Raw genomic sequence first — 15477 nt, forward strand, 5'->3', positions numbered from 1 at the left:
TTCGGCCTCCTTGGGGTGTTCACACGACCCTGCTGCTACGACAACTCCACTGGCTCCCTATCGGGCAATGTATTAGGTTTAAAGCACTGTGTATTGTGCACAAAGCCGTTTTATGGAATGGGTGCTTAATTTCTTCCGAACAAATTTGTTCTGTATACTCCTTCAAGGGCTCTCCGTTCTCAGGATCTCCTTCACTCTGCGCAGCACGGTGTCTCACTTCCTGTTCCGTCATGCATTAGACTTTTCTGATTTAACTTCTGTGAACTGGACCGCCGCCTTCTCGTCGGCGCCAAGTTGCCTTTGGGCTTAGGTTGCACTCTACAAATTTTGTTAAGATAAGATAAGAATATGGGCCTATACACACTGATATTAACAATGATCCGTTCTTGTATGAAATGTATATCACATTACAGTGATATTGTAACCATATTTCTTTAGTAGTTTACTTAGGAACAATGCTACGTGATGCAGCGTCTGGTTGTCAAGCGAGGAAAGGTCGACTTACATCGCTTCCCGTGATGTCACTTGGGGTGGGGTCAAATAACATCACTTCTGGTGATGTAATCAGAGGTCAAGCGGCATGTAATGTCACTTCTGCTACTCCAGGCAGTTTGGTGAAATGACGTCCCTGATGTGTTGTCTGTAATGTTTGTAGGAAATGTGCTATAGTGTTTAGACTCGACCTGACGGGCAATCTTAAAACCAGCTTAAGAAGTGCAAGCATGAATTCTTCCTAATTATTTTGCCACATATGTTTAAAGATGAGTAATGTATTGTGTGTTTTAATATGTATGAAAGATTAATGTTGAAAACGTTGTGTGTAGATTTTAGGCAGATTAACAGATGAAGAAATGAGGTGTCGGAAATATTTACACCCCAGCTCGTATAGCAAAGTGATTCATGAATGTCAGCAGCAAATGGTGGCAGACCACTTACAGTTTCTACATGCGGAGTGTCATCATATCATCCGGCAAGAGATTCGAAGTGGTGAGTACAAAAAAAAAATAGTTCACTTCAAGAACACAGTATTAACAAAATACAGTCAGAATATTCATAGTTCACTATTTCTTTTTATGACTATTAATAATCCAAAAGAAACCAATGTTGGAAATTAATTGAAACTATATTGACGTTAGCCAATATTCTGCTCTGTTTCTTGGGGACGATGCTTTTTGATTTCAAGGAAACCAACTGTCCTTTTACTTAAGTTGATTTTGTGGAGCTCCTTTAGAACTGTCTGTCCTGAGAGTTGCAGATAAAGTACCAGATAATCACTAAAGCATTCTGTCTGCCTGTACCAATATTTATATGATGGTACGTGAGGTTTACGCACATGCATGCAGATACGTCATATATGGTGTCAGCAATGCCCATAACTGTGTCTGAGTCACACCTCATACATTACATTGCAAAATTTAAATAATCTGCTAATTATTTCGACCCTGATGGAAAGATTGGGCTGAGCCTTTACGCAAAGTAACTCCTCTTTCGCCGAATGGGAAAAATGGGTTGCTTTATTTATATTTTTATTTTTATTTCTTGTATAGCGCCCAAACCCTGGGGGGACCGCGCTTTAACTTGAAAGGTTATAGTGATAGGAAAAACAAAAGTGCTTATAGTTACAACATTAATACAGTACAAGGTCATAGTGGGCAGAAGAATGGTGCCAGCCACATATTGCATGACGGCAACTACACATATATGCGAGGTCATAGTCAGATGGCACATATATGGTGCCAGTCACATGTTGCATAGCAGCAGCAGGACATATAAATGCAGGGTCTTAGTCAGAGAGCAAAACATGATGCCAGCCACATGTTGCATGATGCCAGCCACATGTTGCATGGTGGCAAACTACGCATGTAAGCTGGTCATAAATAGGTAAAGTACATGGAGACTGCTGTCATTACAACTTATCACTTCATACTAACAAAGTGAGAAATCTACATATACATACACTGGGCCGATCCCATGTTGCAGGTGGCAAGTACATACAGATATATATAGTTTTAATCAACTGGTATAAGCAAGGAGGCGATGATACTGAAGTATGGCGGAAACTACTCACATACATGTGGTCAGGTCCCTGGGGGCCCTTGAACCGACACACCTCGCCCCGCTGTGGGGTAGGGGTTCAAGAGGGCAAACATGCAACATAGTGGAGGGGGTGGTATGCATGCACACACACTAGCGACCCAGGGGGTGGGTGGTGGGATGCGCACACACACACTAGCGACCGGGGGGATGCATACACATGCACTAGCGACCTGACCAAGGGTGGCTGGGGGGGTTGGGATGCATACACACACACACACCCACTAGCGACCAGGGGGGGATACATACACACGCTCTAGCGACCACGGGTGGCGGGGTGGGATGCATACACACACACTAGCGACCAATCTTGCAATCAGAGGCACGGGCATGCGGCGTACCGTGGTGGACAGGGTTAGACGGGGGCCCAGGAGTGGGCCTTTGGTGGGAGCGCCGGCCAAGCCTGCCAGCCTTCTGATAGGGCCATATGAGGGAGGCAAAACCAATCAGATGACTCCAGAAGAATACACCAGGCACCCCAGAGAGAAAACAAAGAGTGCGGCCATCTTAGAATGGCGGGGCACTGGTGAACACACATGGCATATTCAGGAATTTACCTTCTTCCAGCTGCTGGTTGCCTCGTCAGTAATGCCTTTTCCGGAGCACCCCTCCAACCTGGTTTCTGTGTCCCCTCTGTCAAGGACCGACCCCTGCATCTTGCTTCTCCACTCCCAGGTTTGAACTTTCAGGGTTTCGAGCATTCACGCCGGCTTCTCTTTCATAGTCCTGTCTCTCTCTTTATATTCTGTAACTGATCCCTCCCCAGCAGACTGTCAGTATTTCTCTGATTTCCATGAGGTGATCTTCATGTCTCTGTAGGGCCTCCTCTTCTCAGTACTGTCTAGCTTTGCTGGGGCAGTAATCAGCATCACTCCCATCTTCTTATTATCAGTACTTGGAAAAAAGGTTTGCAAATGCCCTTGTATTTTCCTTGTCATGTTTTGGTCAGTCTTGAGTACAAGAGGGAGTACTACAAAACATTACAGTAGTACTCTGAGGTTGGTTAGCTGGGGTTTGTTGCGATCCTGAGATCTCAAGGGCACATCATGGAAGGAGGGTCCTCATTCCCATGAGGGAAATCCCTCCTTCTGAGGATCTCCCAGTTTTTACCACCGCTAGGTAGCAACATCCCATTCCTAGCCTCACAGGGAAGGGTTCTCCCAAGGGGCAAGTAACGTTACCCCAAGATTCAAACAAAACATGTGCCCTTAAGCAAATGCATTCATGTAACAAATACTCTCATTCACCCGCGCATTCCTACATCAAACAATTCTTTTCCTGCATATATACATAACAAATCAAAAACATACACTTGCACACGCATAGAAACATATTTCATATACATAAATCACTTCACTTACACCTGCTTGATCCATCAGGTAGCCCCACCACGGAGGTACGGATGGCCTGCCCATCATCTCTGTAGCATGAACACTTGACAGTAGAGAACTCCTCTCCTGTCAATTACTGTGTGTATGCTGTTAGTGCAACAATGAAAGGCAATGGGATCAGATTTCCAACACCCCACCGGCATTTCATTATTCCAAGCTTAATTTTTTGCAGAGCCCAAAAACGCCCAAACAGAAATATACGTAGCGGGGGATGCACCTCTACTCAGAGGCAGGCAGCACTGGCCGTTGGACTCTCTGCTGCCTACCATAGTGAGGAGCCACCACCTTCAATGGGCATGCAACATGTTTGATATACCATTGCCTGTAAAAATGTGTGTAAGGGTGCAGAAGTACAAGTCTGACACAGTGGTGGCATGCTTTTTGGCAAACACTTTTTAAAATAACACTAATGAAAAGGAAAAACCTATCTTGCCCTATTTCTTTGAGGGGTTGCCCTACCTCAACAAAATCACTAAGGACTCTATCAGGATGTCTTGTAATGTATTAAATCCACTGTCCTGTGGCCAAACCTATTTCCACCTGTTACACTAAACTAGCTAAGGAAAAACTGGGTGTTTTATTGATCCAGAATGAGACTTCTCTCATTCTGCAAGCAAACCTTTAAAGTTCAGTTCGTAGTGTGAAAGCACAATGAATGTCTCTTTGACCACGGTTGCCAAGTATCAAAAATAGGGGGAGTCCCTTCCCCTCAAGTCCCTTCCCCTCATCTCTTACCCCAACTCAAAACTGCAGCGCCGGGTCTAGTACACCATCCTGCCAGACTTGGCTATCACGCTTCAAAAATGTCTCTTCCCTTTGTAATGGGTTCTTGACCCATGGTTTCAGCTTTTTACAGTTATTTCTCTTTCACATAGATCCCAGATCCCTCTTTGCTGTCTCTAGGCCTCAGCCCTTTGATTTTATGTTTCAAGGGGATTGGGTCCTCCGACGTATTCCATATCTGTGACAGTAATCATCGCAGCTGTGCTGCTTCGGAAAATCTTTCGGCTCCTGCGTCGATGACGTCGATACGCTGTCCTCGAGGGCCTCCGTCGAGCCGACGTCACTGGATGTTATAAGTAGGACGCACAACGCCCGTAGCCTCAGTTCCGTTTTTTCCTCGAACGTGTTCGCTTCTGAGATCTCGGCGCGCCTCGATTCCACTGAATTCTGTTCTTTCGGTTCTTCAAACCTGTTTTTTTCCTTGCTAATTGTATGATGTCTTCGGCTTCTTCCACCCGGCGGTCCGGGTTTAAGAAGTGTCGGGTGTGCGGGTCCAAGATGTCGCTGACGGACACGCACGACGCTTCCCTCTGGTGCCTCGGGGAGGACCACGATACGGATGACTGTGTCGACTGCCAATCGCTCACATCGAAGGCCTTGCGGGAGTGTAAGAAGAAGGTGTCGGTGGGTAACGTGTCCAAGCCCCGGTGTTCCACTGGTCTTTCGACGGATGATTCGAGGGGCGACTCTCTGCATCGTCATTGTGAGTCCGGGGGTTCTCGGTCTGGGAGTCGGTCCCGCCATTCCTCTGCCTCTTCGAGGCACTCCAGGAAGTGCCGTCGCAGGTCGCCTTCCTCGTCTGAGGACTCAGGCCGTCGCGGCTTGCTTGTCCCAACAAGCATTCCACTCCTGAGGAATGGGATTCCTTCCAAAAGGAGATGTTGGTGATTTTCCAATCGCAGGGCTCTGGTTCGTACGCGCCGTCGAAAGACGCCGGCCGTGACCGTTCTAGAGACGCTGCACGTACGCCTTCGGGCTCGAGCGGTCTTCGCGACCACCGGGCGCCTTCGTGGTCCCGGTCGGACAAGGATGGTCGCTCTAGACATGCCCGTTCCAGTTCCCGGTCATCGACGCCCTCGAGACCGCGAGAACCTGTGAAGTCTTCAAAGAAGACATCGACGCCTGCAGCGCCAAGGTCGTCGATGGACTCTCTTGAGGCTCTGCCTCCGAGGAAGTCGTCGACGCCATCAGCGCCTAGGCTGTCGAGAGACACGCTCGGGACTCCGCCCTCGAGGCCTGTGTCGAAGCCATTGATGCTGTTGGCGCCGCGCTCAACGCTTTTCGAGGCAGCGTTGTCGGGGGTACCCCGTGGCACGGTGTAACCCCCCAGAAAGGCTCTGGCCAAGGCTAAACATGTCTTTGTTCATTTTTCTGTACCCTCCTTCCAGCCTCTAGATTATATTTCTGAGGTGGATGAGGGGTCTGAGGAAGGTGAGGTTCCTGCAGAGGTTCCTGATGACATTGTTTCTGGTCATAGTCAACTTGAGGACCTGCGTCAGTCGCTGCACGACGCCAGTGGTCTAGAAACCTCTCTGGAGGTGGAGTTTGGTAGGCTGGAGCCTGGCACGCATGCCGAATCCTCATACCGGCGCCTCATGTCGAGGGTCATGGATTACCTGGGGTGGTCTGCCCCCCTGGGGATTTTCAGCAGGATGACCTGACTGATATCCTGGACCAAGGTCCACCAACTGACCCGGTGCTGCCATTCCATATGGCCTTGCAGAGAAGGGTGGCTGCGGCTTGGATTTCTCCGGAGAGTCTCCTGGCAATGAGCAAGTCCTTGCCGAAGAAATATCGCCCAGCCAGTGGCGACCCCTGCTCCTTGACCGCGCACCCCACTCCAGAAAGTTTGGCGGTGCAGGCGGCTACGGCCCCCGCAAAGCAGGCGTCGTACCCTACCATCCCTCCTGATAGGGATGACAAACGTTGTGACGGTTGGGCAAAGGTGTTTTCTTCTGGGGTTATGGTGCTTCAGGCTGCCAACTCCGTTTGTGCCCTGTCTCGTTTCAAGCACACTCTGTGGAACTGTATTTCCTTAGCAGCTGATCATATTCCCGAAGGGGAGGAATGGGATGGTTTTCTTGCTATCGTGCAGGATGGCAAGAATGCCATGTGTGAATCCGTTCAGTCGGGTCTGGACATGGTTGATTGTGTCAGCCGGTCCATGGCGGCAAGCACCGTAATACGCAGGTTTGCGTGGTTGCGGAAGTCGGGGTTTGCTCCTGATGTGCAAGCCCGGCTCCTCAACATGCCCTTTGATGGTGAACATCTTTTTGGCAGAAAGGCTGACGAGAGTCTTGAGAGGTTGCAGACCTCCAAAACTGCAGCAAAGTCATTGGGCGCTGCAGTTCGCCAACCTCCGCCTTTTCGTCCTAGGGGAGGACAGCAATGGAGGGGAGGTTCCTTTCGATATTACTCGTCCTTTAGTAAATCGAGAGGAGCTGCAAGTCAAAGGGGCAACCGTAGGAGTGCCAGAGGTGGAAAACAAGGTACTCAAGGTGCCAAGGCCGCTCGAGCAGTTGCCTCTTTGCCCTCAGGCACTGCCGCAGCCGCTTCAGTTCAGTCATGAGGCCCATGCTTCTCTGGTTGGGGGAAGGCTGGCACAGCATCTTGTAGAATGGCATGCCATTACTTCAGATGTGTGGGTTCTGGAGATCATAGCCCACGGCTACTGTCTTCCTTTCCGGCAGAGGCCTCACGACAATCCACCAGGGAATCTCTCTTTGAAGAGTCCGGATCCGCTCCTTGCGCAGGAAATTCAATCCCTGCCGGAGAAAGGCGGCATAGAACTGGTGCCTGTGGCGGAGAGGAACAAGGGATGGTATTCCCCTTATTTTTTTGATTTTGAAGAAAGACTGGGGATTGAGACCCATCATGGACTTGCACGGTTTGAACAAGTTCCTCAGGAAGGACAAGTTCAAGATGGTTACTCTTTCTCAAGTCCTCCAGGCCTTTCAACTTCAGGACTGGTTGGTGTCTCTCGACCTCAAGGACGCTTATTTTCATGTGACGATCCATCCCAAGCACAAGAAGTACCTGAGGTTCGCGGTTGGCGACTCGTACTTTCAGTTTCGGGTCCTGCCGTTCGGATTGACCTCCGCCCCGAGGGTCTTTACCAAGCTCATGGTGGTGGTGGCAGCGTATCTCAGGAAAGGGGGTATTCATGTCTACACCTACCTGGACGATTGGTTGATCAGGGCTCGCTCTCCCGAGCAAGTCCTGGATCATCTGTCCGTCACCTGCCACTCCGTTCACAAGCTGGGCTTCTCCCTCAACTTAAAGAAGTCCCACTTGACGGCAACTCAGCGGCTCCAGTACATCAGAGCAGTGCTCGACACGTCCTTGGGGCAGTGTTTTCCTCCGCAGGTGAGGGCTCACCACATTCAGCAGATGGTGCACAAGTTTCAACATGCCCAGAGTCTCCCAGCGTTCGGGTTCTTGAGGTTGCTCGGCCTCATGGCATCCTGCATTCTTCTGGTGCCAGAGGCCAGGTTGCGGATGAGATCTCTGCAATGGGCTCTCAAGCTCCAGTGGTCACAGTCCTCCGGCAGGATGTCGGACCCCGTTCAGGTGCCGCCCTCGGTCGCCCGGGACCTTCTGTGGTGGGCCGTGGAAGGCAATCTGATGGGGGGGGCTCCATTTTGGCTTCCCTGGCCGGAGGTGACGATTGTGACGGACGCATCCCTCACGGGATGGTGAGCTCATGCGAACGAGCTGACAGTCAGCGGTCGTTGGCCTCCGTCGGAGTCCAGACTCCATATCAATCTGTTGGAGCTGAGGGCCGTCAGGCTTGCCGTGAAGGCTTTTCTGCCAACTGTGCGAGGAAAGAATGTCCTGATCCTGACGGACAACACAGTGGCCATGTACTACCTCAACAAAAAAGGGGGGCAGGGTCACTTCCTGCAGCTCTGGTTCTGGGCCATCCAGCAGGAAATTTCGATCTCGGCAGTTCATCTGGCCGGAGATGAAAACGAGACGCCGGACGCTCTGAGCCGGCAGAGCGTGATCTCTCACGAGTGGGAGTTGGCTCAGGAGATTCTCCTGGAGATCTTCGCCCTTTGGGGGGACCCCTCAAATCTCAATCTCTTCGCCTCCAGTGTCAACCGGAAGTGCGAAAGGTTCTGCTTGCGGGAATTTCCTCCAAGAGGAGCCTTAGGAGATGCGTTTGTGGTGCAGTGGTCCTTCCCACTGCTGTACGCGTTTCCTCCAATCCCCATCATCCCGCAAGTGCTGCTGAAGTTAGAGTTTCGGTTCCCAGATGATCCTCATTGCTCCGGCATGGGCCCGGTGGACGTGGTACCCGGACCTTCTCGACTTGTCCGTCTGCCCTCCACGTCGTCTTCCCTACCAAGATGATCTGCTCTCACGGGAGGGGGGTCAGGTTCTCCATCCAGAGGTAAGATCCCTCAACCTTCACGCTTGGCTTCTGAAAGGTTGAGGTAAAAGGATTGGGACCTCCCTGAAGAGGTGATGGAGGTGTTGCTTTCGGCCAGACGGCCGGCAACAAAGTCCCTGTACCGTTGCGTTGGAGAGAGTTCTGCGACTGGTGCAGAGTTAAGAATGTGGATCCTTTTTCATGTGACATTCCTGTGGTTCTGTCTTTTTTGCTTTCTTTAGCCCACAGGGGCTTGCAAGTGGGTACCATTAAAGGTTACCTGGCGGCGCTGTCTATATTTAAGCGCTCGTCTGAGGAGTTTTCTTATTTTAAAATTACTTTAATTTCTCAGTTTCTGAAAGGGCTCACTAATGTGTTCCCTCCGTCACCTTTCCACCGTCACCTTTCCAGTTGCCCGGTTGGGATTTAAACCTTGTTCTCAAGTTTCTAATGGGTGCTCCATTTGAGCCTTTACATTCTTGTCCTTGGAGACTGCTAACCCTTAAAACTGTATTTTTAGTTGCGGTCACTTCCGCTTTCAGAGTGAGTGAGTTACAGGCACTTTCAGTTAAGCCACCCTTCACTGTGTTTCATAAGGACTGGGTTGTCCTTAGAGTTCGTCCTTCCTTTCTTCCAAATGTGGTGTTGGAATTTCATTTAAGCCAGAAGGTTACTCTTCTGGCATTTTATCCTCCCCCACCCCACATCCTGGTAAGGAAGGGGAGAGGCTCCATAGGCTCGATCCTAGGAGAGCTTTAAGCTTCTACATTTCACGCATGTCCCGGGTCAGAGTGGATGATTAGCTCTCTATTGGTTACGCTGGAAGGCGTTTGGGACAAGCTGTTACTAAGCAGACTTTGTCTCGATGGATTGTCTTGGCAATTTCTGAATGTTACCGCTTAGCGGGTAAGGACCCTCCGGTAGGCTGACAGGCCCATTCTACTAGGGGTATGGCTGCCTTTACTGCCCTGCAGAGGGGTGTTCCTACTCCTAACATCTGTGATGCAGCCACCTGGGCTTCGGTCCATACTTTTGTACGTCACTACTCCCTAGATTCTATCCATGGGCAGGATATGGCGTTTGGCAAGGTGGTCCTTTACTCTGCAATTTGATTGGGCATTCTAAATATGTATATTCTAAATTATTTTCCCACCTCCTTATGTTGGTACTGCTTTGGGAGTCTGTCATAGATATGGAATACGTCGGAGGACCCAATCCCCTCGAAGAACAAGTTACTCTCTTACCTGGTAACGTTCTTTCGATGGGATGGTCCGACGACGTATTCCATATCGCTACCTCTCTACCTACCCCACTACAGAATTTCTTATGCATTTGCAGCTTACGTTTCTGCAAGGCTTTCTGTGGTCATACTGGCAGTAGATTGGTGCCACCCGTTCTGGGGAAAAAACTACAACTGAGGCTACAGGCGTCGTGCGTCCTACTTATAACATCAGGTGATGTCGGCTAGACGTAGGCCCTCTAGGACAGCGTATCGACGTCATCGACGCAGACGCTGAAAGATTTTCCGAAGCAGCACAGCTGTGGTGATTACTGTCATAGATATAGAATACGTCGTTGGACCATCCCATCGAAAAAACGTTACCAGGTAAGAGTAACTTGTCCTTCTTTGCTCATGATGTATCCCCGACCCATGTGCTTTGCTTTTGTGGGCCTCTCCCAACTTCATATGGGTCCCAGACCCTAGTGTTTTGCTGACCAGTTTTCTACCCCTTCTCCACTCAATATGCAACTGAACAGACCTGGTGTACTCTCCTGGCAGGCACTGTTCTACATAGGATGCATTATGTTTTTTCCAGCTTTTCTGATGCGTTTGTTATGCCTTTCCTTCTCCCGGGATATTGGCCCCTGCCAAGCATATCCTGAGTTTTCTCGCCATTTGATATCCTCGGGGCCCCAGACCCTCTTGTGCTGCTTAGTTTACACCCCTGCCAAGTGTCTACTGCTGCGGTATATACTTGTGTCCTTATATTACTTGGGGTCCTTGACCTGTATGTTATCCTTGATTCTCCTCTGGTCCCAGATCCCTTTGTGTTGGCCTTCCGGGACACTTGGTTTACTCTTTCGCCAAGTGTCTACAGATGCAGTATATATTTGTGTCCTTGTATTTCTGTTAATGTTCGTGACCCACGTTTAATCAGTCTCTTAACTTTGGTTCCTTACCTTCCTTGTAGTGTTAGCTTTTATTTACCAGCCCCTCTCATGGACCCAGGCAGCACCCATACCTTGCTTTTGGCTTCCCGCTGTCTGTCGTCCTGTTCATGCTCTTCCGATTCTCTGGGCGACCTTCCGGACCTCTTCCCCCCAGCTCCTGCTGTTATCTGTGTCCCTGCTGCGGTTTTGGCAAGTCGTGCACTGCTGCTTCACTCGAGGAGGCGTCCCACGTCTCTCACGCACTCTTGGTTGCTTGTGGTCTGCCGGTTCCTGGCATTTCTAAAGACAGCGGCTCCATTTCACCGTCACAACAGTCTGCAGTTTCTCCCTGTGTCTCTCTTGCACCGGCATTCAAACGTCCCTCTGTTCTTCGGGGATAGACTTGACAAATGGCCTAGTCCTTCCTATAACTTGTACTTTATGTAACCAATAGGCAATCTACAACAACTAGACTGCATATTCTGGTTCCTATAAGTATTCCTCATTACTCCAGCCTTCCTCCTCGTCTGTGTTGAACTGCTGATCACCAGAGTGGATGTGTGAGGGACTGCACGGCACTGAGGGGGTTAAAGGAAGGAGGAGAGTGAAATTAAGGAGGGGAATAGTGTGCTCTCCCAAGGTGATCAGTACTGGTCCCATTGAGGGCATCCCTACCCTTGAGATCCACCTACTTAGTACCATCCCCCGGGTAGCTATCTGATTACAGCCTCACTTCCCTGGCCTCATGGGAAGGGGCTTCCCGCTTGGGAGCAGTGAAAATACTGTGGGATTCGTCACACACCCCTCCCATCATGCAGCTGGCTTCTCATTTGGTAAAGTAAATCAGGATAGGAAATCAACATTACCTTGTTCTTTCCCTTTACGATGTTCTGTGCAAAAATAAAAGGGCTGCAGTTTAATAAAGCCGCGCATGAGGCACGCATTTGTGTATTTTCTTGGACTAAGCCACGTAAGGGGTGAGTGGTCTCTGATCAAAGTAAACTTTCTTTCAGTAAGGTAATATTTTAGATGTCCCACTGCCCACTTTATCGCCAGGGCCTCAAGTTCGATGGTTGAGTAGTTTTCTTCCCTAGGAAACTATTTTTCTACTAATTTACATCACTGGATGTTCTATCCCCTCATATGTCTGTGAGAGCACTGCTCCGGGCCCACTCTGGATGCGTCAGTTTAAAGCACAAACTCTTCATTAAAATTTGGGACCTTAAGAACTGGCTCACTACATAGTATGTTTTTAAGGGTAGCAAAACAGCTTTGTTCTTCCTTACCCCACTTTATCTTGTATGATTCAGCATCTCTCAATGTATTGCTAGAGCTATATTTCCCTCAGTTTATTGGCTCAAACTACACTGCCATTCTTTTTTGCATCACTATATCACCTCCTCATTCTTGGCTTGCACACAATAGCCCGGAGCAACTGGCGAGCAGCAGTTTAGGGTGCTGTCAGCAACATGTTACTCCCGAGCTACACGTTTGGGATCACTGCCCACAATATCACTGGGAAGTGGCCATTTCGGCAAGACTAAAACTCATACAACTCCAATTTTGACATTCTAAGGAGCAGTTAAGGAAAATGGGAATGTGGAATGGGGATAGATATTCCAAATGTGTCTGTGACAAAGAAACTTTCTTTCATATGGTTTGGGGTTGCACTAAAATACAGAGATTTTGGCATAAGGTAAAAAGAGGATTGGAGGGGGTTCTAGTAAGAGACATAGATGTGGAATCCAAGGGAGCGTTACTAGGGATATGGTCAAAAATGGAATTCACAAGTTATCGGAAGACATTCCTGAATATCACATTTATTTTGGCAAAGAGGGGGATAGCCGAAAAATGGATGAGTCAAGAGTTGCCTTGTTTGGAGGAAAGGCGCACATGGATGGACTCCATTAAGAAATGGTACCAGTTTATAGGAATAAGGGGTGCAATCAAAAATACGAGAAAATGTGTGCAGGGGATGTTACTGTCTGTCTCAATCTGCTTGCATTGTATGTTTTGTTCATATGTTGAAAATATCAACAATACAGAAATGTATATGGAGAGATATAGGCCCTGATTCACAGAAGCGTTTTATAATGGTGCAATCACATGGGAAAACACTTTGTGAATTAGGCCCATAGTCTATCAATACTTATAGTCTTCGGGACTAGTCAGTTTCCCCATGCGAAGGAGCAAACCAGACAAGGGAAGTAAAGCAGAAGACTTTACTTACTTCCAAAAAGGCTGGATAGCATTCAAAACAGGAAAAAGAAAGAGTGACCCAGAGAGGGATATGCCGGGAAAGTTGCAAAAAGAAAATCTTTCTTAACAATGCCCATTTTCGATGCCGAAAGAAGTGCAATACACCAAACCAATCACTAGATGTTGGCCTATGCAAAGCACTGAACAAACTCTAAGCTCTACAATTCTTAGCAGATACAAGCCACTGAAAGACGATTGCTGTTCAGTAATGCCTGCTCACGCTCTCTGCATATACGTATGTTTGGCTGATGCTGTTAATGTGCAGTAGAGACTGCATGCTTTGCCTGATTTTGCCTCTAGAGGGAGCTGTTGACTCAGAAATATACCACATAACTAATTAACAATCTGAACATGTTGCTTCTCACGCACTTTGGCCCGTGTTCACAAGCTTTCACACGTGTGTGTGTGTGTGTGTGTGTGTTTGTGTGTGTGTGTATATATATTTCTGATGTTTGTTAATCTGCTTAGAATCACATGCTGTGCATAGGTCCGACATCCAGTGGTCACTGCGGAGTATTGCATTTTGTTTTTCGTAGTCGAAAAGGGGACGTCGACAAGGCATGTCTGTAACACTATCCCTATAGTGACGTGCGTTGTACCCACAATCCCTCACGCGTCGAGGTCCCTCAGATTGTTTTTTTCCGCCCAGTTTATGGTCGCCTTACGCGGAGCTCCTAGAGAGACATTGCAAAACACTTACTATATACTTATTGTTAAAGATCCCTCCCCTCGACGTTAGCTGTGAAGCTGTTTCTCCGCCGAGCAAGTTTTCGACGGAGGGGAAGAGACGGAGGAGATCCTTCGGCGCTGCCGAACACGTGGCCAGGCCTCGCCGGCCAACATACAGTAGGGAGAGTGGGGGTTCAAACTTTTATCTTCTCGTCGAGAATGTCTTTCTTTCTCCCCTATCTTTCCCTTGGGGTTGTTATCACCAGTTTTTATTGCCTCAGCTATGGAGAGGACACCTTTTAAGTTTTGCCCACGCTGTAGGGGCAAATACACTTGGAAGGACAAACACAAGCTCTGTAATCGTTGCTTGCCCCTCGATCATAAAGAGGACAGCTGCGCGGCCTGTAAGCTCTTGAAACCAAGAACTCTTAAAGAACGGAAAGTTAAGAGGTGGGCGGACTACGCTATGTCGAAGTCAGTTTCCTCACCCGCCGCCGCTGTTACAGAAAGTGACGAGGAGGGTGATAACTCGACGTCCGTTACGGAAGTCATTAACCCCCAGAAGGAGCGCTCACGCTCCTCGACGTCCGTCCCCGGCCCAGACGGGCTCGGCTCACGCCCTGCTTATGGGGATGAACACCCCGGCGACAAGGACCCACACAGACCCCATAGGCCTAAGCACACAACCCACGGCTCTTCTTCGTCGCGGACGAAGGATCCATCAGCGCCGAAGGGGACGCAGGGCACTCCGGCGTCGACCTCAGACCGTAAGGGTCTCAAGCCCCACCCGCAAACGCAGCCGCGACCAGCGATTGGGCTTTCATCTAACACGGGCGCTACCTCAAAAACATCCGACGTAACGCTCCATAGAGCGGCCGTCGAGAAACAACGCGTAACGCAGACAACGCCGACTCCAGAACCCTCTACTGACGAACTCGTCGTCGAGAGCCTGGCGAGAATTGTTTCCGAGGACAAACGTAAGCGGACGACGAAACAGACGTCGAATACCGCACCAAATATAGAAATGCTGAAAAAGCACAAAAGTAGCCAGGAACTGCCCCTTTCATCTAAAGGCACTTCTGAACTACCGGAGGGCTTTTCTGAGGGCGACGGAAACATTTCGTCGACGTTGTGGGAGCGTTCTAAGCGTTTGGAAGGTGAAAACACTGATTTCCCCCCTCTAGACTATTCAGGGGTTCCCCATGAGACCCTTGAAAGACTCCATTCTTGTATGGAAAAAATGGAAAGGTTTTTGGGTAGCCAAAACCCACCCACACCCAAAAGACCAAGAGAATGGACCCAGGATGACCCTAGGGTCAAGATTCCTAGGCTGTTTCCCCCTTCTACAGACGCATATGACCTCACTGAAGAGGAGCAATACCTCCAGGAAGATGAGGAGTGTTTGGGTGGAGAGGAAGAACATGAGGAGGAGAGGTTTGAAGAAGACCCTTACACTAGTGCAGGAGCTTTTGAAGAAGATACAGCTACCTCACAGCCCTGGCACTCCCCATCAGTGCAGCCTTGGCAATCCCCGTCAGTGCACTCAGACCCTGATGTCTTTCACCCTTCTCCTCCCAAGGACTCACCTATTGGAAACACCTCCCCCATAGATGACCAACCTTCACTTAATGCACTATTGCGTAAGGCAGCAGCGCATTTTGAAATAGACACAGGGGAGACTCTTCCGGACATAGACTTTGTAGAAAAAGTTATTAAAGAAAAAGCCCCGGTCAGTCAGTCGATTCCGCTCCTGGC

General features: G+C 49.2%; 1 protein-coding gene across 1 annotated transcript in view; it reads left to right on the top strand.

The window, feature by feature from the left end:
* Positions 1-15477, top strand: part of CUL2 (cullin 2) — a 1882542-nt gene that overhangs the window by 801705 nt on the left and 1065360 nt on the right. Inside the window, exon 10 of the mRNA XM_069648039.1 lies at positions 825-987. Within this exon, the coding sequence (XP_069504140.1) occupies positions 825-987 (163 nt within the window). The remainder of the gene's footprint in view (positions 1-824; positions 988-15477) is intronic.

The sequence above is a fragment of the Ambystoma mexicanum genome, chromosome 2q, assembly GCF_040938575.1.
Source record: "Ambystoma mexicanum isolate Mex_15411 chromosome 2q, UKY_AmexF1_1, whole genome shotgun sequence".
NCBI lineage: Eukaryota > Metazoa > Chordata > Amphibia > Caudata > Ambystomatidae > Ambystoma > Ambystoma mexicanum.